Source organism: Megascapheus bottae, chromosome 12 (genome assembly GCF_031878675.1).
Source record: "Megascapheus bottae isolate mThoBot1 chromosome 12, mThoBot2.hap1, whole genome shotgun sequence".
Classification (NCBI taxonomy): domain Eukaryota; kingdom Metazoa; phylum Chordata; class Mammalia; order Rodentia; family Geomyidae; genus Megascapheus; species Megascapheus bottae.
This window is the reverse complement of record NC_143520.1, coordinates 52711320-52732948: the sequence shown is the minus strand read 5'-3', so window position 1 is coordinate 52732948 and position 21629 is coordinate 52711320. Positions and strand designations below refer to the sequence as shown.

The 21629-nt window shown below is 37.4% G+C and overlaps 1 protein-coding gene across 1 annotated transcript in view; it reads right to left on the bottom strand.

Moving 5' to 3' along the window:
- The window catches only part of Cntnap5 (contactin associated protein family member 5), an 852241-nt gene that overhangs the window by 5866 nt on the left and 824746 nt on the right, over positions 1-21629 (bottom strand). Inside the window, exons 22-23 of the mRNA XM_090342979.1 lie at positions 7605-7823; positions 1441-1512 (exon numbers count right to left, since the gene is read on the bottom strand). Of these exons, the coding sequence (XP_090199105.1) occupies positions 1441-1512; positions 7605-7823 (291 nt within the window). The remainder of the gene's footprint in view (positions 1-1440; positions 1513-7604; positions 7824-21629) is intronic.

The window sequence follows — 21629 nt, the reverse complement described above, 5'->3', positions numbered from 1 at the left end:
CTACTTTTGAACAAGGCAGAATAACACCAAGACAGAGTGGCAGAGTGGTAGTGACGCCCACCATAAACTGCAGCTTGAAACTCCTGAAGAAGAGCCTGCATCCTCCTCCTGCTGCACATAGATTAGCCAGGGTGGGAGGCCATACAAACCTCCAGGAATTTTCCTATGGGGCTCAAAAAACTGTTCAAGTCTCAGAGAGAAATAAGAGCTTGTAAATGAGTGATGAAAAGTCACAAAAGTCTTTTCTCCACTTGTCAAATGAAAAATAACAGGCAGGAAGAGAAGCAGACACAAAATCCTTTCTGACATTTCCTTTCACCAACTAAAGTCAACTTCAACCCTCTTCACTGGAGCAGAAATCCAGCTAAGATATTTTAAGTATGTCCTCTTTAAGTGTGTCCCAAAGGAAAGGTGTTGGCTGTCTTGCCCTGCCATCACACTTCAAGGATGCACCTATTCTCCCATTGTTCTTCCTATCACCTCCCTGGGAAATGTCCTCTCTGATTCCATGACTATTTGTTCATCTCCTTACCAGCCAGGCTGTGAGTTCTAAGAGGGTAGTAGCTATATCTCTCATCCTGTATCTTTACACTTAGCACTGGTCCTGACCTGTAGTTGAGTCTCATTACATGAAAGTTAAGTGAATGGACACAATGACTTTTAAAAAGAGGAAGAATGACTTCCTTCAGACTCTTCAGAAAGCAGAGATGGGGCACCTGCAGATTTACGGTAGAAAGAAATTTCTTCCCCTTAGCATCTTCTATTTGGGAGCCATTTTGTGTTACCAGATCCAAGTGAAAAAAAAAAATCAAGCTATTGCAGGCAGCAGCCTAGCTGATGCGGGATTAAAAATGTAGTGAGGCCACCAGGCAGTGAGAAAGAAAAACACAAGGGAGGGAGGCAGGAGCTGAGCTCACTGGAGAATACACACAATCTGCATCTGTAACCATATGGAAAGCTGCCTTGGAAATTACATTCCTGTGGGCTTCACCCTGTTCATTATATCTAACTCAAATCACTCAGTAGAGAAAACCCCGCCAGGACTGTAGCTTTACCCATCTGTCTATCCCAATGTGGCTTCTTCCCCATATGTAGTTTTATTGAGCTGCTTTGTTCAAGCTCTGGAAAAAGTGACAACTGGATGAGATGAACAGGATGCAGGCTGCCTGTCTGTAAGTAAATGCTCCAGCTGTTGACTCAGTGCTCAGCTGCCTGATGAATGGGAGGCAGGATAGATTTACAGAACTATTGGTGCTTGGGGGAGAGGATGACTTTGATCATGGAACAGGAATAATAATTCATGAGAAGGTTCACCGACTGCCACAAAATGTGTGGTTCTGAGCACTAGATGGCCATATATAAGGGAGGTTTAGGATAATAATTTCCAGAGTAGAAGATCTTGTATCTCTTTTCTGGTTTCAACAACAAAGAATGATTTACCTCCAATGACTGCTGAGTCACTTCGAACTGCGTTGGTGAGTGGTTCCCGCTCATCTGTCTTCCCAAAGGGATCTGAAGAGAGTAAAAGACATGCAAAGTCACTCTGCCCCCAAACACTGAGAGAGACAGTGGAATGCATACCTGGATTTCTCCACCATTTACTCTCAGATGATCAGTTGTTTCTTAACTGGGATTTGAGAAGGAATCATACAAAAACAAAGCACTAAAATGGCCAATTTATACACATGCAGTTAGGAGGAAAGTTAGCTTATAAGTAAAATTGTGCAGTAAAGCTTTGAGCCTGGTACATGAGCCAGGCCTACACGACTATGTCTTTCCTCAAAGTCTGCCTCTGCTTTGCTGGACAGCTCTGATGCACAGCAAAGGCTTTTTACCCTGAGCATATACATGCCTCTCAGCTGGTGGGGTTCCTTCAGCTATGAAAGAATTTGCAGTCTTTCTTTTTCTTTTTCTTTTTGGCAGTCCTGGAGCTGGAACTCAGAACCTGAGCACTGTCCTCGGGCTTTCTCAAGGCTAGAATTCTACCACTTGATCATAGGCACTGTCCTTGAGTTTTCTCAAGGCTGGCATCTGCCACTTGAGCCACAGTACCACTTCCGACTTTTTACAATGTATGTGGTAAAGAGGAATCGAACCCCAGGTTTTGTGCATGCTAGGCAAGCGCTCTAACAATAGGCCAAGCTAACGGCCCTGAATTTGGTGTCTTTTAAGTGGAAGGCATGAGAGTTAAGGAGAAATAACACACCCTGGATCACACATGTTAGACTCATTAGGGAAATTTCAAGCTTCTAAAGAAAAACCTCCATTCTTATACTTCAAGTACACTTCATACACTACAGCACTTGCTACTTGGCTCTATAAAGACAAAGAGGAAAGACGTGTGGGAATTAATTCTTATACAAATGCGAGAGCTGAGTATTAGTATTTAGTTCTTCTCCTAAGATGTATGAAATTGGATCTGAGAACAAGTGAACTGAGGCAATAAAGAGGAAAGATAAAGATAAATGGAAAGGATATGGAAAGGTAAAGAAGACACTGAAATGAAGCAGGAGTCCTGGGTTGATTGCATTGATGGGGTAGATCTGACTTTTTTAATTAAAAAAAACACTTAGGCTATGGAGGTTTGCAATGCTGATAATAGTCTTTGTATACCTAATATTACATGTCCATACATACATGGGTACAATTGAAAACAAAGGAGTGATGGTGGTGGTGTATGAGAGAGAAGGAAGAGAGCAACAGTAACTAATCCATTTAGTTATGCTTGTTACGTTTTCCATATCTTCATGCTTTACACATCACTACCCCAATTGTACTTCTTAGAAATTCTGCATCTTCCTCATCCATATTCAAATGTTAATTTCCACCAGGCTTCAGAATATGGTATTTTTCTTACTTCAATTTCCTATGCTCTTTCCTATATTGAGTTCTTGCACTAGTTTTTTTTATTTTTTTATTTTTTATTGTTGGGTAATGTATAGAGGGGTTACAGTTACATTTGCCAGGTAGTAGGTGCAATACTTCTCACACATTGATACCCTTTCTCATGTGTTTTATAAACCAATGCAGCCTTATTTTAACCTAGATTTCTCCATATCTAGCATATTTTAATGTGGATAGATTAATACCTATTAATTCAGTTTACTAATTTGAACCCCCTGATGCTTCCTTAAGATACAAATAAAACACTTCAGGTCTGATAAGCTGACAGCGTTAGTAACATGATTATCAAAATTAAAAATAAAACATATCCACTGCACTAATATTCATGCTTGATGAACACCTTCAACAATAAAAAACCCTCAGGATAGAGATGCATTTATTTTAAGAGGATGTTTTCTCCTTTCAGTCTACATAAATTGTCTTATGAATTTAGAGACTTATTTCAATCTTAACTCTTCATCTTCCCCAAATGAATGATTTTGCTTAATTATATCTATCAGTCTTCATCTCTATCACCTATCTATCCATTTATCTACTGACTGCATGTCATTTGTCATCTCTTATATCTACATATCATTTATTACTCATCATCATCTATACATCCACTGATCATTGATCATCTATTTTATTGACTTATATATCCTTTTATCTGTTACATGTTTATCCACCTACCTATAATATTACATTGCACATAAAGACAGACAAAGAGACACACATATCTAATCAATTCCAACTATATTCCAGCCATCTGTGTGACTCACTCCTGCCTGGACATTGTTTTCTCAATCCTGAAACATCATACAATTAAATGTGGGAAACGAGACTCCTCATATAGCTCAGACATGGCCAAAATTCTCAGATTATCTAATTCTCAAGTTGCTGAAGATTCCACCTCTTTCCCTACTGATTCACTTCAAATGAATGGCTCACACCTGTAACCCTAGCTACTCAGGAGGCTAGGATCTGAGGATCAAGGTTCAAAGCCAGCCCAGGCACTAAAGAACATGAGACTCTTATCTCCAATTAATCACTAGAAAACTGGAAGTGGGACTATGATTCCAGGGGCGGTAGACTTGAGCTGAACAGCTCAGGGACAATGCCCAGGCCTAGAGTTCAAGCTCCATGATCCCCCACCCCCCAAAAAAGAACCACTGTAAATTTCTAAGTCACACGTAGCCTTAACTCCTGTCTCCTGAGATCATCATTTGAATATTTAATATCTCCCTCTCTCTCTGAAAACTGTAAGTAACTGAGAATCATTCAAATATCATCTCCTCATGTATAATTAAACTATCTCCAGATATATTTCAAGATACCCAGTACAGTAATGACTGAAAGCAGAACTAAAAGGTACTTTAAGGCATATGGATGGTGATGTGGTGTGATTTTTCTGTAGTTAATAACCTTCATTTTTCTAGAGATATGAATAATCATAAGTAGGAATAAAATTTTCATTTGTTACTGGAGCTTGAACGCAAGGCTAAATGCTCTTTTAACTTTTTCACTCTAAGGTAGTGAGTCATGCCCCCACTTCTGGCTTTTCTTCTGACTGGAGATCAGTCTCTCTCATATTTGTATACGCAGGTTGGCTTACAACTGCAATCCTACACTCTTGGTCTCCTAAGTATCTAGATATGTAGGTGTGACCCACCACCTCTTATATTTTTCCCTAACACTTATTTTTTTTTCTTTTGCTGGTTTGGAGGCTTGAACAACAGGCTCTTGTCTCTTAACTTTTTCATCAATTATACCACAGTTTCACTTGCAGGTTTTAGGCATAATTGAAGGTAAGAGACTCATGGAATTTCCTTCCTTGGTTTGCTTCAAACCATGGTTTCAGTTTGCTGCGTAGCTTGGATTACACTCATAAAGCCACTAAGAATCAGCTTATAATACTTTTTATTTTTTTAACTTTTTAGTAATAGCTATCCTAATAAGGAAATTTTTGTTCGACAATTTATATTCATTTCTCTTAAGAAGAATGATGATTTATAACGAATAGACACTTTCGTAAACCTGTTGGAAACATGTCTGTGTTCTTTAGACAAAAATGACTGTTCCGACATTTTGCCAAATTTTATTCAGGTAATATTATTTTTTGTTCTTCAGATGAATGTTCCTTATCTATTGAATATTAATCAATAGAAAAAATGTTTTAAAATATATTAAAAAGGCTGTGTACGACAAACCCACAGCTAGTATTATACTTAATGGCGAAAAGCTAAATCCATTCCCTCTAAAATCAGAAAGAAGACAAGGATGCCCACTCTCTCCATTTCTCTTTAACAGAGTATTAGAATTCCTAGCCAGTGCAATAAGGCAAGAAGCAAGAATAAATCTGATACAAATAGGGAAAGAGGAAGTAAAACTTTCCCTCTTTGCAGATGACATGATTCTGTATTTAAAGAATCCTATAGACTCCACTTCCAAGCTCCCTGAGCTGATTCAAAGCTTTGGAAGGGTAGCAGGGTATAAAATTAACCCTCAAAAATCAACTGCCTTCCTCTATGCCAACAGTGAGAGGAACGAGGCAACAATCAGGAAAGCAAATCCATTTGCAACAGCCTCAAAGAAAATAAAGTACCTAGGAATTAATTTAACTAAGAATGTAAAGGGTCTTTTTGATGAAAAGTTTAAAACCCTGATACAGGAAATTAAAGCAGAATGAAGGAAATGGAAAAACCTCCCATGCTCCAGGATTGGAAGAATCAACATTGTGAAAATGACAATCTTGCCAAGGGCTATCTACAAATTCAATGCAATACCCATCAACATCCCAATGTCATTCTTTAAAGAAATAGAAGAGGCAATTCAAAATTTCATATGGAATAATAAAAGACCCCGTATAGCAAAAACACTTCTTAGCAGAAAGAACAGCGCTGGAGGAATTTCAATTCCAAACTTTAGACTTTATTACAGAGTTATAATTATCAAAACAATTTGGCACTGGCACAAGAATAGGCCTGAAGACCAATGGAATAGAACTGAAGACCCAGATATTAAACCACAGACCTATGGCCACCTAAACTTTGACAAGGAGCCAAAAAATAGAATGGAAGAAAGATAGCCTCTTCAACAAGTGGTGCTGGCAGAACTGGTTAAGCACATGCAGAATAACTAAAGTTGGATCCTTCCTTGTCACCCTGCACTAGAATTAACTCCAAATGGATCAAAGAGCTGGAGATAAAAGCCAACACACTGAAAACTTTACAAGGAGGAATAGGAGATACACTAGGCCTCCTTGGCACAGGTAGAAACTTTCTTAATAAGGACCAAGAATCACAACAAATCAGAGAAAGGCTGGGTAAGTGGGACTGCATTAAACTGCGGAGCTTTTGTATGGCAAAGGACATAGCTAGTAAATTAATTAGGAAGCCTACAGAATGGGAGAAGATCTTCACCAACCAAACAACGGACAAAGGCCTCATATCTAAAATATATTAACAGCTCAAAAAATTGAATCACTCCAAAACTAATCTTCAAAGTAACAACCATCCCATTAAAAAATGGGCCAAAGACTTAAAGAGAGTCTTCTCTGAAAAAGAAACAAAAATGGCCAGTAGACACATGAAGAAATGCTCAACATCTCTGGTCATAAAAGAAATGCAAATCAAAACAACTCTAAGATTCCACCTCATTCCAGTTAGAATGGCCACATTCAAGAAAACTAAAAACAACAGATGCTGGAGGAGATGTGGCCAGGAGGGATCACTACTACACTGTTGGTGGGAGTGCAAACTTGTTCAACCACTATGGAAAGCACTTTGGCAGTTCCTCAAAAGACTAAATATAGAGCTCCCCTCTGACCCTGCAATTCCACTACTTGGCATTTATCCAACCTTCCAGAAACAAGGGCATACTAAATCCACTAGCACAATGATGTTCATTGCAACATTATTTACCATAGCAAAGATATGGAACCAACCTAGATGTCCCTCAGTTGATGAGTGGATTAACAAGATGTGGTATTTATACACAATGGAATTCTATGCTGCTGTTAGAAAGAACGGCATGGCCCCATTTGTAAGGAAATGGAAAGACTTAGAAAAAAATAATATTAAGTGAAGTAAGCCTGACTCAAAGGAACATATGCCCAATAGTCTCCTTCATTTTACATAATCAGTAGAAACCTTGGGCTCTCCTAGCAGAGATTTACAATAGAACAAAATCTAGAGACACTGGGCCAAATAGAAGGACAGTTAATGTAAGGACCTCCAGGATAAGGAAACAAAAGCCAAATAATGAGTGACTGTTGTCCTTAATGCACTGTTATCACTCATCTCTTTTGCCATCCCGTGGTTATCTCATATTGTTACAATATTTCATCTTGTTACCTGATATATTTTCTATGTGCTTAATTGGTCATTTGAAATTGGATAGGGAAGAGGGGAAATCAAGATAATCGGGGGGAAGGTGGAAGAGAAATTGGGACAATGTCATGAGAAATGTTATCAATGTTTGTGAAGTTACACACCTTCTATCTGGTGAATATAATATAACCCTTCTATTAATCACAATAAAAAATAATTAAAAAAAGAATTACCCACAGAATAGCTTATCATGAATTGTAACTCCAATGAACTCATGTTAGGCAAGTAATTGAGTAATAGTATGCCAACTCTTTAGTTGGAAGGTTCTTAGAGTATCTACAAGAAGTAGGTCTCATGCAGGACGCTCCATTGGGAACTATCTGGAGATACCTGATGAGGAGTGCACAGTTGTCACTGCATTCACGTCCGAGTCCACAATGGTGCCACAGCTGGATTCTGTTAAGGTCCCTTGGACAGTCACAGGGGCAATGGCGGCATGGCGTAGGGCTGCCTTCAGTGGTGCTACATGGTTGTATAGAACTGATGAAAGGCATCCAACAAAGCCCTGGGTATATGCTCTAGCAATTTCAGAATCCAATCCAAGGTTTTCTGCAATATAAAAAAAGTAGATTTTCCATCAAAGAAATGCCTTGCATTAGGAGAGACCAAGGTTTCTACTGATTCTGACAAATGAGGGAAACCTTTGAGCCTGTGTTCCTTTGAGTTTGGCTTACTTCACTTAATATGTTTTTTCTAAGTCTATTCATTTCCTTACAAATGAGGCAATGTCGTTCTTTCTGACTGCAGCATGTATAAATATCACATCTTGTTGATGCACTCATCAACTGAGGGTCATCTGGGTTGGTTCCATAATTTTTCTATGGTAAATAGTACTGCAATGAACATCATTGTGCTAGTGGATCTAGTATGTCCTTGTTTCTGGATGATTGGGTAAATGGCAAGTAGTGAATTTGCTGGGTCATAGGGGAGCTCTATGTTTAGATTTTGAGGAACTGCCATACTGCTTTCCATAGTGGTTGAACGAGTTTGCACTCCCACCAACAGTGTAGTAGTGATCACTCCTGGACACATCCCCTCCAGCATCTGTTGTTATGAGATACATAAGGCCATATAGTATGAAACTAAATGGCAGGACATCCAGGATATAGAAACAAAAGCCATATAATGAGTGATTGTTGTCCTTAATGTAGTATGTTATTTCTCATGTCTTTTGCTGTTCCATGGTTATCTCATATTTTTACAGTATTTCACCTTGTTATTTCATATATTGCATGTGTGCATATTTAGTTATTTGAAATCAGAAGGGAAAGGAGGGAAACAAGATGAGGTGTGGGGGTAGGACAAGGGAAATGGGGACCAAAACATTACAAAGCATATCAATGTATATGAAGTAATGCACCTTCTATCTGGTGAATATAATGTAACCCTTCTATTAATTACAATAAAAATATATGGAAAAAAGAAATGCTATGTATTCTCTTAGAGGACTGTGTGAAATAACAGAAATTACATGTTATTTTTAAAATAAGGAAAACTCTTTTTATATAACATTCCTCAATTCTCATCTCATCTTTGCCATTACAACAAGAATCAATGTACCTATCGCATTTCATAGGAAACTGCTAGAAACATCTCTATGTAATGTTTCAAACCTTGAAGTTTTATGAACTGTATAAAAGGCAATAAATATGCTTCATTCTCATGTTAGCTGAGAGAATTTGTCTCATTCTCCATTTAAAAAGTGAATGCAGCAGACTTGATTAATTTCACAGGGCTCATTACAACTTCTCATTCAAAAATGAACAAGCCAAGCTTGGTGCCATTGACTCACATCTTAATCCTATCTACTCAGGAATCAGCGATCTGAGGTTTGTAGTTTGAAGTCAGCCTAGGCAGGAAAGTCTGTGATAATATTAGCTACAATAAACTCAGAAAATGTCAGAAGTTGCTCTGTTGCTCTAGTGGTAGAGCACAAAGAATCTCAGGGACAGTGCTGAGGACCTGAGTTCAGGCCCTAGGGAATACACACACACACACACACACACACACACACACACACACACACACACACACGCACATGCGCACACACACACACACATACACACACACACACACACACACACACACACACACAGGTATCAAGACAACATGATTAGAGGTAGGCAACAGGATCAAAACCAGCTTTAAAATAGCAGTGAAGACTAGATGAAGAGGCAGAAGAAGAAGGAGGAGGAGGAGGAGGAGGAGGAGGAGGAAGAGGAGGAGGAGGAGGAGGAAGAAGGAGGAGGAGGAGGAGGAGGAGGAGGAGGAGGAGGAGGAGGAGAAGGAGAAGGAGAAGGAGAAGGAGAAGGAGAAGAAAAGGAAGGAGAAGGAGAAGAAGAGGAAGAAGAAGAGGAGGGAGGATCTGTTTATTTCTGTCCTGTCTTGATTGGGATGAATGACATTTTAGTATGATGGTATTCAAAATTCCCTTGGTAAGTAATTCTGAATCTTTTGTAGAGGATAAAGAGGCAATCATTTGTGATTTAGAACAAGATTAAATGTCTCATTTTCTATGAGATTGTGGTAATATGCCTCACTATTCTACTTCTTTCTCTTAAAAAAGGGTCATCTGAACAAATTGCTGTAATGAAAACACATAAGACTCCAATGAGTAAGGGACCATTTCTTTCCTATGTTTTAATACCTTGTAACATAACTAGGTGATATAAAAGATTATTTTATATTATGATCACCTTTTTATTTTCTGGAAGGGTAGCAGGGACTTTTCTATCTACCAACACACATCATAATTTTATTTGATTCACACATGATAAAAAAAGCACCAGCATTGATCTCTAAGCCTAGATCATGTTTTCAGAGTGAAGGAAAAGCTAATAGGAGAGTGTGGTAAAATATGAGAAACAGCTATGTATTGATTGTTCTAATTTTTGTCTTCACTTTGTTCTTCCCCTTTGACACCATGCATAATGAACTTCAATAATTTATCCTCTGTATTTGAGGATGTGAAAGAGCAGTAATTACATATATATGAAAGATGAGTAATTACATACATTTTAATTATATGGCTACTGTAATAAAATAGCACAAACATAACATATTAAAAATATTAAAACACAGATATTTAGGCTAGCCACAGTGGCTCATGCTTGTAAGCCCAGCTACTCAAGTGGCAGAAATCAGGAGAATCCTGGATTGAAGCTAGCCTGAGCCAAAGAGTCATTCTGGCAATATATCTGTCTATGAGTCTGTGCTTAAGATTGTTTAACAGATTAGCTCTCTATGCCTGAGAAACTTCCCAGGTTATAATAGTAAAAATCGAGTGAGATGTGCCTCAAATGGGAAAGAACACAGGAAATTTACAACTTCAAAACAGTCAAATAGGTGTCCTGACATCATGATATATATTTCTTATTCAGAAAATAATTACATGCTTATTATGATTAGAAACTTGTAATTATAAACACCGCTTTCCTTATTATAGTCTGCACATTTTTATGCAATAATGTTACAGGTAGTTTGCCAGTGTCTCAAACCTGTAATCCTTGTTATTGGAGAAGCCAGGGTTCAGAAAATGTCAATTTGAACTCAGACCAGGCAGAAAAGTCAGTGAAATACCATCTCCAAACAAAACAAAACAAAATAAAACCAAATAACCAAAACCAAAGCAAAGGTAGAGATCCTTCCACTGAAAGAGTGCTGGCTGAGTGAACACAACAACCTGAGATAAAACACCAGTACCAGAAGAAAAAAAGAGAAGTTTTTCAAATCCAAAAGCCGGAGATTGTACGATTCTGCTAACAAGACAAAACATAGCTCTAATCCAGAAGACACTTTAGTCACAGACTAGTTGCTTAAAAAAAAAAAAGAAAAAGAAAGGAACAATTAGAGATCAAAAGTGTTCAGAACCACAGAAGCACTAGGAGACAAGAGAAGGGCACTACAAACTGGCACAGAGAATTTCCAAAGCAATTAAAAGTACCATGGCACCCCAGCAGAGCCTAAAGGGCTCAATCAGAAGTAGGAGACCTGATTGCTAGAGATCCCTGGCACTGGCACTGGAGGTCTTTGTGGGACATCATTACAGGGGCTATGGTGAAAGTGAGCTCTGTATAGAGAACAGGCATATAGAACAATTGTTCAAGATGCCACAGAATGATATTCTCTCTATAAAGATAGAAATATGTTGAATAAAATCTCTGTGTAGAGAAGTATCTTTATTTAAGATGTATAATAAGAATTGGGCCCTTGATATATTTCTGGAAAGAAACGGGAGACTATAAGGATCTCTGATTTGAAAAAAAATAATACTTTCAGTAGGAGAACTCTGTAAACTCAGTGCTATATTAGAGTCTTACATAAGTGAAAAGGAAAAAAAAGATTGTTTCCAATGAGCTCTTATAATAGCATAAACTAATATAAGGTGAAGAGTAATTACTTGCTAAAAATGAATAAAAAACTGTAAAAGTATTAAGATTTACCACTCGTTGAGTAGCTATTGTACTACTCTATAATAATTTATTTAAAAATATTCTTTCTCAAAAATCTTCCCATCTTTCTGATTTTACTACAAAATTTTATAGCAGAAAAAGAAGCTGAGAATATGAAAGATATACTGGAGATTATGAGACAGAGTTAAGGATTAAATCTATTTTTATAACCTGGAACAATATTTCCCTTATCTAAGTAATCCTGCCTCTCAAAAAATTCAGGAAAATAATCATCAATGTAAAATGAAATAATTTGACATAAATTATGTAAAAAAAATAGATTGCAAAAACTAAGGGAAATGTAAGTTATTTTGGTTGAATGTCTCACAGAATTCATTGAACTCTGAATTATATTAAAGACATAATGTATTTGCCAACCCATTTAATTCAGTTTTTAGGTTATAATTGCATTAGATTCTTAAGGAGTTAGGCATTGGACATATTTTATGTGTTGAAATAGAGCATGAATCTTGGAGAAAAAGTTAACAGTAAATGTGCCTTCCCAGAAGTGTACAGAATGAGAATGCCAATCTCTTGTTGAGGCACAGACCAGTGTTCTCTACCAGGCTTCTATTGAAATTTTCTGCTAAAATTTCATCTCATAGTCTATTCAGCCTTGGAGAGCTGCAAGATTGTTCCCCTTCATCTACTTTGAGAACTCAAAGCCATCTTAACTCAAAGGAAAAAGAAAAGGAAAAGCTAAAATGCTTCCAAATTTTTTGCTTGAAATAGACTTTCTATGCCTATTAGCATACTTTAAACACTATTGCAAAATATATTCTGATATTCCTCATATTCTGTATGTGTGTTCATGCATATGTACATGCATGTGCATGCATAAGTATGTGAGTGTGTGTGTGTGTGTGTGAGAAAGAGAGAGAGAGAGAGAGAGAGAGAGAGAGAGAGAGAGAGAGAGAGAGAGAGAAACAAAGAGACAGAGAGACAGAGACAGAAAGAAACAAAAAGAGACAGAGAGAGACAGAGAGAGAGTCAGACCTGGGGCTTGAACTCAAGGTCTGGATGCTGTCCCTGAGCTTATCAAAATAAAAAAAAAACTGAGGCAAATACTCTACCATTAGATTCAATTAGATTCACAGTATCACTTCTGGCTTTTTTTGGTAGTTAATCGGAGATGAGTCTCATGGACTTTATTACTGAGGCTTTGAGCCACAATCCTCAGATCTCAGCCTCCTAAGTAGCCAGGATTACAAATGTAAGCCTGCAAAATTGATGTAGGAGCTACATACTATATTGAGATGGTGCAAGTAGACAATTATACAGGCTTGAGTTCAGGAATCACTGTCTTGTTTTTACCATTTTTTTCTCTCCATTTTGTTTCCTGTTGGTCTTACTCATTTTCTTCCTTGGACAGGTATGGGGCTTGAATTCAGAACACTGTTGTTTCCCTTAACTTTTGCACACAAAGCATCCTACCATTTGAGCTGCAACATCACTTTTAGCCTTTTCTTGCTACTTATAAGAGTCTTTCAAATTTGTCTAAGTTGTGTTAGAATTTTGATCCTCAGATCTTACTTAGTCTCCTGATGAGCTAGGATTACAGGTAGAAACTACTGGCATCTACCTTTCTTTCCTCTTTCTGAGATTTATCACCTATAAAATAGTGACCATATTACGTGGCACTTAAATAATGATAGAGAAATACTAATGCAGTTCAATTCTTCACTAGGTGCCTATACATGTACTTTGATGTTCCTTTTTGTTGTCTTTTATGTGAATATTTTATGGGAATGACCAATTGAAGCTACTTCACACATGTAATAGCTCACATATTTACCAATTATTTTTGTGGGGAGAACATTGTCTTCGTTCACATTCCGAATGTAGAATCCATTATTTTGAGACACAGACTTGTTATGTTGCGCAGGCTGACCTCAAATTCATAATCTTCCTGCTTATTTGAATTTGGGGATTATAAACTGATGCCATCTGCCCACTAGTCACCATTTTGTACAGAAGATCTATCTTGTATATCACTGAATTTGTGTGTGTTTGTGTTTGTGTGTGTGTGTGTGTGTGTGCGCGCGCGTGTGTGTGCGTGGTGCGTGTTTGACATTCCTGGGGCTTGAACTCAGGAACCGGGCACTGTCCTTGGGCTTTCTGAAGGCTGGCGCCTTACCACTAGAGCCACAACACCACTTCTGGCTTTTTCTGAGTATATGGTACCAAGCAATCAAAACCAGGACTTCGTGCATGCATGCTAGACAAGCAGACAGGCACTCTACCACTAGGCCAAACTCCTGGCCCCTTTTTGTGTGTTTTGACCAACATTTTTCCACAACAGCAACAACAACAACTATTACTGCTAATTGACAAGTACATACTGCTACTACTACTAAATTAGTAATATGTTTATGTTTCTTTTGGTCTTTTATTATTCACCATTACTTTGACTGAATTCAAGGTTGTCCACATCCCAAGACACTAAACTTAAAATAAAGCTCTCCCTAATTTTTCACTCCATATTAACTCAAAATTAACAACACTAATCAAACATTGGATGATGGATTGATTTATATCTTGTATACTAACTTCTTAAGACATTTAAAAATTCCCACATGTTTTCCAGTTAAGCCTGAACTCCTCTATTAAAGCTCAAAGATTAATAGTGCCCAGAAAAAAAAAACACAGAAAGAAATTTTAGCTCCTGAGTATACAATCCTTCCCACCATTGCATATGTTTGACATGAAGGAAAGGTTAGAATAAACTCATGCTAATTTTACATAAGCAGATTTTAGGGGTGGGTTGCATTTTCGAGATAACAAGAAGACAAGAATAATTTGTTTCAAAATCTCTGATATATTTTGAGGATTTAACAAGACATTTTCTACATGTCAAATTTCATTTATAATATTTGAAACTGAAGTGTCATGGAGGAAGTCATGTAAATACATATGACATGGTCTTATAAGAGTAAAATGTTATACCAAGATAAAATATAAATAAGAACTCACGTTAATGAAAAATATGAATCATGTATGTAAGAAAAAAGTTTTTCTCTCCAGAATTCACTGTGGATTTCAAAGAAGTGTCAGGCAGACTGAAACTTAAGTATTAGAAGTTTCCAGGTTCTAAAGAACTAGCTCTGATCTACATCTTTGTTGCTGGTAGAAGAAAATCACAGTGGATAAAGTCTCCACCAAAATGTTATGATGTTATGCTATGTCCATTTATCCAGTGTCCTATGTGGAATAAGAGAATGTGAAATATTTATAGCCAAAATGTGGTTAGAAAGAAAAAGAAACAGTTGGTAAAGAAATCAGCTAAATCAAACCAATCAGTGCATAGCTAGTGTAAACCTGGAATCTAGGTCTCTTGACTCCTGTGCAGTTTTTACTTCTCTACCTCATATTTTAACATGTTTCTATTTTCAAGCCAGAAAGAATAGCTTCTTAGCCTGATTTAAGGTCTAAATAAATAGCTGTTCTCCACACTGTCTGAACTCCTTCCTCTTACACAATATGAGGTTCCTTCTCCCTATCTGTCATTACACAACTGGAACACTTCTGTTCCTCTCCTTTTCTGCAAGTATTCCTCTATTTATTGATTGCCTATGGAAAATGCAGCTCTGTAGCTGAAGATAGACTTCTAATGACTGATAGAATTGTTCCAAACTCTGTGAACATTCAGTCATATTAGAGGATGGAGTTAACACAGAAGCAAAGATTTCAGGTGATAAATCTTTCAATAGCAGGTCATCAGGATGGCTGTGTGAAGACAGATGGGAAGGCTGACAAAATATGGAGCAGCTGATAACATTGATGATGGAAAAGTATTTCTATGGAAATGTATTGAATTGAATACATTGAATTGAATATTCCTCAGTTGGTAATTCTGAAAGGAAAATACACACACATCTGTATTTATTTAAATGTATTATTCTTATGGTATAGAAAGGTTAAACTGAATTAAAAAAGATAGCATTTGAATAAATATATTTCAATAAATATATAATATGATGAATTGAATGAGGTAACTATGTTCCAGGCACAAAGAAAAACCTATACAAGACACCAACGTAGAAAATATATCACAGACACAAAGAGGTTCTATGGTTTTCCTGACGAATGTAACTCTAACCCCCTCTATACAATATCCTGATAATAAAATACAATTTAAAAAAGTATACACTGTATATACACTCATTTGTTTATTTGAAATAGGGAAGGGATGGAAAATGACTGTGATGGATAGAAAAGGAGAGAGAAGGGTACAAAAACACAAGAAGAGGTATCAATTTCAAGAAGTAATGTACCCATTTTCTGACGAATGTAACTGTAACCCCTCTAAATATTATCCTGACAATAAAATGTAATTAAGCAAATGAAAATATATCACATATAAGACAAGTAAAAATCAAACTAACTCTTTCAAAGGAGGCAAGAGATGATAGTGTAGAGATAGGTAGGTGTCACATAGACTTAATGATTTCATTTTCCCTTGACACTTTACCCATGGTATTACACTGATTTCACTGTACGATATCGTGTGTCTTCCTCTTCTTGTCTCAGGATAGCTCTTCATTCTCAGAACTCCCTCCCATGACACTAGAACACTGTACCCAATGCAACATATATTTGTAGTTAATATTAGTAAAGGAAATTAATGAATGACAGTATGAATATTTCTATTATCAACAGTAATGCAGCTTATTTGAGGATATATTCATAGCTATATCTCAGGGTTTGCATTCCTGCAATTAAAAACATAAAAAACATAAAAAAGTAATTTCTTTACCTTGTGCGCATACAAATGCATGGGTACTCGCTTTGTACTCACACTAATGATAAGTTATCCAGAACTTCTCTGTTAAGACAGGCCAAATTCTTTCTCTATGACTTAACTAATCTATTAGCTCTGTCAGGAGTGCACAATAGTTCTATCTATTATCACAACACTTTGAGAACAAAGATAAACGGCAGTTTATATGGAAGCAAAGTGACCAAGAAATGTTTGTTGCTACATGTCACAGTATCTACTTCACACATTTTACAAGTCAGAACTTCTGCATTGATTCATGTGTCTCCAAATGCTCTAATCATGCTCTTCCTTCAGTTTACGGCTGAAAGTTTCTTCTATAGAGATATCTTCTCTTCACCTTTCTAAGGAATTGATACTCCTTTCTACCTCTCTCTAATTTTCTACACTGAATCCACTTGATTTTCCTTCTGTCTTCCTCATACTATAATTACATGTTTACGTATTTCTGCATATTTGTGTGTGATTATTGGTTCATTTATTCTGCCTTACTCTAGACCATAATTTTCATGGAGAAAATAGACAATTTTCCTTACAGGAAACTACTTGTTGACATATATGTACCTCAGGAATAGAAGTTTGCCAAACAAATGTCTGAGACATAGTAAGTCTTTTACAACTCTTCTTTAAGTAAAATTGTAGACCTACAGTTGAGTGCACAGATACAGAGAAAAATACATAGATATTATGCAAGAAACCAAAAGGAGAGAATAAAACAAAACTCAAAGAAAAACTAACCAAGTCAATTCAGTGAATACAATATCTGCTATTTGCGATTCTATCCTTTTTTACTTAACAGTACACTGGCAGGACAAGTTTTCATATGATAATTGCCTACTTGGCAACTTGCATTATTTAAAATCACCTCTGTATGTAAAATACTGACTAATGGATTGTAGAAACCTCAACAGCCTATATAATCTTTCAAAAATTCTAAATATCATACTCTCCAGGGCCACATTACTATTTTCCATGTAAAATTCATCTTCTTTCTTTAAGAAGATTCCTTTGGGACTGAAGGAAACAGAAAGAATTCCTTCAAGGTTGTTCATTATTTATTTGCGGTGAAATCAGAACCAATGTACAGATTGATTCCATTACTGTTTCCTTTGCTAACAGAAGCAAGTAGGTCTAGACTTCCCCTTCTTCCAAGGGAGACTCTTTCTTTTTCATATATATTTTATTGTAATTAATAGAAGGGTTACATTATATTCACCAGATAGAAGGCGCATTAGTTCACATAGATGGATACCCTTTCTCATGTCTTGGTCCCCATTTCCCTACCCCCACTCCCAGCCCCATCTTATTTTCCCCCCTTCCATCTCTGATTTCAAATAACAAAATACTCAAATATGCAATATATCCGTTAACAAGGTGAAATACAGTAACAATATGAGCTAACCAAGGGAGAGCAAATGAGATGAGAGATAACATAGTACATTAAGGACAACAATCACTCATTATATGGCTTTTGTTTCTACATCCTGGAGGTCCTTTCATTTAGTGTCATACTGTATGGCCTTATGTATCTAGGTTTTGTTCTATTGTAATTCTCTGATAGGAGAGCCCAAGGTTTCTACTGATTATAAGAAATGAGGGAAACCATTTTGCCGAGGTTCCTTTGAGTCTGGCTTACTTCACTTAATATAATTTTTTCTAAGTCTTTCCATTTCCTTAAAAAAGAAATGCAAATCAAAACAACTCTAAGATTCCACCTCACTCCAGTTAGAATGGCTATGACTAAGAAATCTAATAACAACAGATGCTGGAGGGGATGCGGCCAGGAGGGATCACTACTACATTGTTTGTTGGAGTGTAAACTCGTTCAACCACTATGGAAAGCAGTATGGTAGTTCTTCAAAAGACTAAATATAGAACTCCTCTATGACCCAGCAATTCCACTACTTGGCATTTACCCAATAGTCCAGAAACAAGGGCGTACTAAATCCACTAGCACAGTGATGTTCATTGCAGCACTATTTATCATAGCAAAGATGTGGAACCAACCCAGATGCCCCTCAGTTGATGAGTGGATCAAAAAGATGTGGTATTTATACAAAATGGAATTCCATGCTGCTGTCAGAAAGATCGACATTGCCCCAAAGGAGAATCTTACAGCCACATTCAAAATAATCTACAGAAATGCCCTACTCTAGTAGCTCAATTGTTGAGTTAAAAACATCCCCAAACAGTGGAAGTTGTACTGGGCACCTTCAGTGATTGAGTGAAACCTTTTGTATCATACTTTTGTCAAATACTTTCTTCAGCAGGTAATGGGATGTTTCACTTAAATAGTTCTAAACAAACAGATTATTTTTCTCATCTTGGGTTTGTCTAGTGGTAAAGAGAACTCTGAATATAGAACATCATGGATCTCTTCTTGAGTGCCACATGTACAAGTGGAAGCAGGGGGATCAGGCAGTCCCAGTCAGTGTATCCACAGGTCACTCTTCAGAAGAAGAATGAAGAATCTGCTGTGTCCTGAGATACTTCCAAAATGCAGAAACCTGCCTCGGATACTTATGTGTTTGGCCACCTTGAAGACTTTCTCTAGCTCTTTAGGTTATATGCCATTTCTATGCCTGATCCAATCATGTACATAAGGCATGGACTGTGAATATTTACTCAGGACACTAGTTTTCAAACTTTTGTTGTCAAGAGAGATTTTTAAACTTTTGAAAATCCTAAAGAGATTTTTATAGGGCTGACTAAATTTTTAATCTCTTGATGCTTATTTTATGTCCATATTTAAACTGAGCCAGCTTTAAAACATCAATGCATGGTCTATATTCTTTTAACTAGCCCAGTGATGAAATAAAAAAAAATAGTAGGCTGGCACTGGTGGTTCATGCCTGTAAGCCTAGCTACTCAGAATTTGAGATCTGAGGGTTACGGGTCAAACCAGCCTGGGTAGGAAAGTCTGTGAGACTCTTACCTCCAACAAACCACCAGAAAAATGAAGGTGGCACTGTCTGTCTGAATGATATAGTGCTAACCTTGAATGAAAAAACTCAGGAACAAAATTGAGACCCTAAGTTCAAGTCCCAGTAAGGAAAAAAATAAGGAAGGAGAGAGAGGGAGAGGGAGAGAGAGAGAGAGAAAGAGAGAGAGAGAGAGAGGGAGAGAGAGAGAGAGAGAGAGAGAGAGAGAGAGAGAGAGAGAGAGAGAGAGAGAGAGAGAGAGAGAGAGAGATCTTGCGCTCTCTCTCTCTATCTATCTATCTATCTATCTATATATATATATATATATATATATATATATATATGAAAATCTGAGAGAAAAAGTCAAACCATGGCTGCTTAGAAAAAAGGGAGATTTGTCCAAATAGATTCCCTGGCAAAACCTTAAGAATCTTCTCTATGATACCACATCAAGTAAGGCAGAAGGCATCCTCAGTGAGTGCAAGTGGAGGCTCTGGAGCAAACTGTGATTTTATGAAAAGCAAGAACATTTGCACAAAAGTGAAATTCTGTTGGGAAAGAAGATAGGAGCTCAGAAAGATACACAGGTAGCTGCATGTGTATACTGAGGTCAGTTCTCACTAATTTTGTCCTGTTATTAGCCTCAAACTCATAATCTCCCTTCCTCTGCCTTCTGAGTAGCTGGCATTACTAATTGCGCTAACACGCCTGGCTTGTATGTTAGATATCTGGCTTCAAAATGGCAGAGGAGTGTTTAGCATTTTACTCACTATGCAAGTGAGGGGATGAAGGTCATAAAGATTTAACAGGAAAGCCAACTTTACCCCAAGACTACCTATTACTATTTTCTTTCATGTGAATTAGACTAGCCCTTTGAATCCATAGACCAGAAATGAACAACTCTGCACCTAAGAGAGCTTATCCAGCATTACAAAACAGCTTGTCTTTTAATCTCAAACAATCAATCAACTTGTTCAATACAGATAAATTGAGGAAGGAAAAAGGGCCATATAAACACACACGTAAAAAAATGTACCCTATCTCCTTAAAGGTGAGCACTTTTCAAATGTTTTAGGACAAAGACCTGCAATGGGTACTAGGAAAAACAGAGATTCTGATACTGATAGCAGAAGCCTAGGCGAAATGAACACTGGGTGCTAATAGCCAAATGTTCTGAGTCAGATTCCCAGAACAGTCTGATGGTCTGGAAACTGATTTTTCTACAGTATTAACTTCCCTGTTTGTAAAGCTCCTCAAGTGGGAAAGAGACATTTTTGTCTTCATATCTTCAAATTCCTATTCCAATAGGTTATTGATGTTTATATGTTCAATACAAAAGCAGACTAAAAAATGTCTCTAATATAGAGCCCATGGCTGAACTTTCTAAGTCTTACTGTTTTGTATGTTAAGGGTAAGCTGATTTTACTAGATGACCCAAATAGTGTTTGAATAGTGCAGACCTGCATTTTAGCATTGAGGTTGGCTTACCTTTTGTTTGTGTTTGAGGGGGATCTAGTTTAAAAGTAACAGACTAATTGATCTCAGAGATGAAATTTCCTGGTACTCCTGAACTCACACTGTGGTAGGGCTTCTTCTTTTAGGATACTTAGAAGGGAAAGACAGAGGGCCGGGAGTTTGGCCTAGTGGTAGAGTGCTTGCCTAGCATGCACGAAGACTCGGGTTTGATTCTTTGGTACCACATACATAGAAAAAAAGCCAGAAATGGTGCTGAGGCTCAAGTGGTAGAGCTCTAGCCTTGAGAAAGTCCAAGGACAGTGCTCAAGTCTTGAGCTCAAGCCCAGGACTGGCAAAAAAAAAGAGAGAAAGACAGAAATAGAGTCTGAAGATTTGGAAAACTTGCAGTCTGACTCAAAAAAGAGGAGGAGGAGGAGGAGGGGCAACAAAAAGAAGCAGCATTTGAACATTAGGGCAAAGAAATAATTCTGAATATAGCCATTATAAGGAATCCAAATACCTTGCCCTGGAACAATAGGAAATCTTGGTAGAAGAAGTGCCAGGAATTAGCAATTTCCGCAGGCAGAGGTGGGTAAGGAAGAGCATTCCTCTAGTACACTCTGCTGGCACTGGTTACCTAGGAAGTTCCCCCACCCTTCTCCACTTCTTTCATCTGGCTTAGGTGGCTCCTACTGCAGCTATGGTCCAAGCTAATGTTCAAGGTGACAGTAGACCTTGTCACCTATGTGAC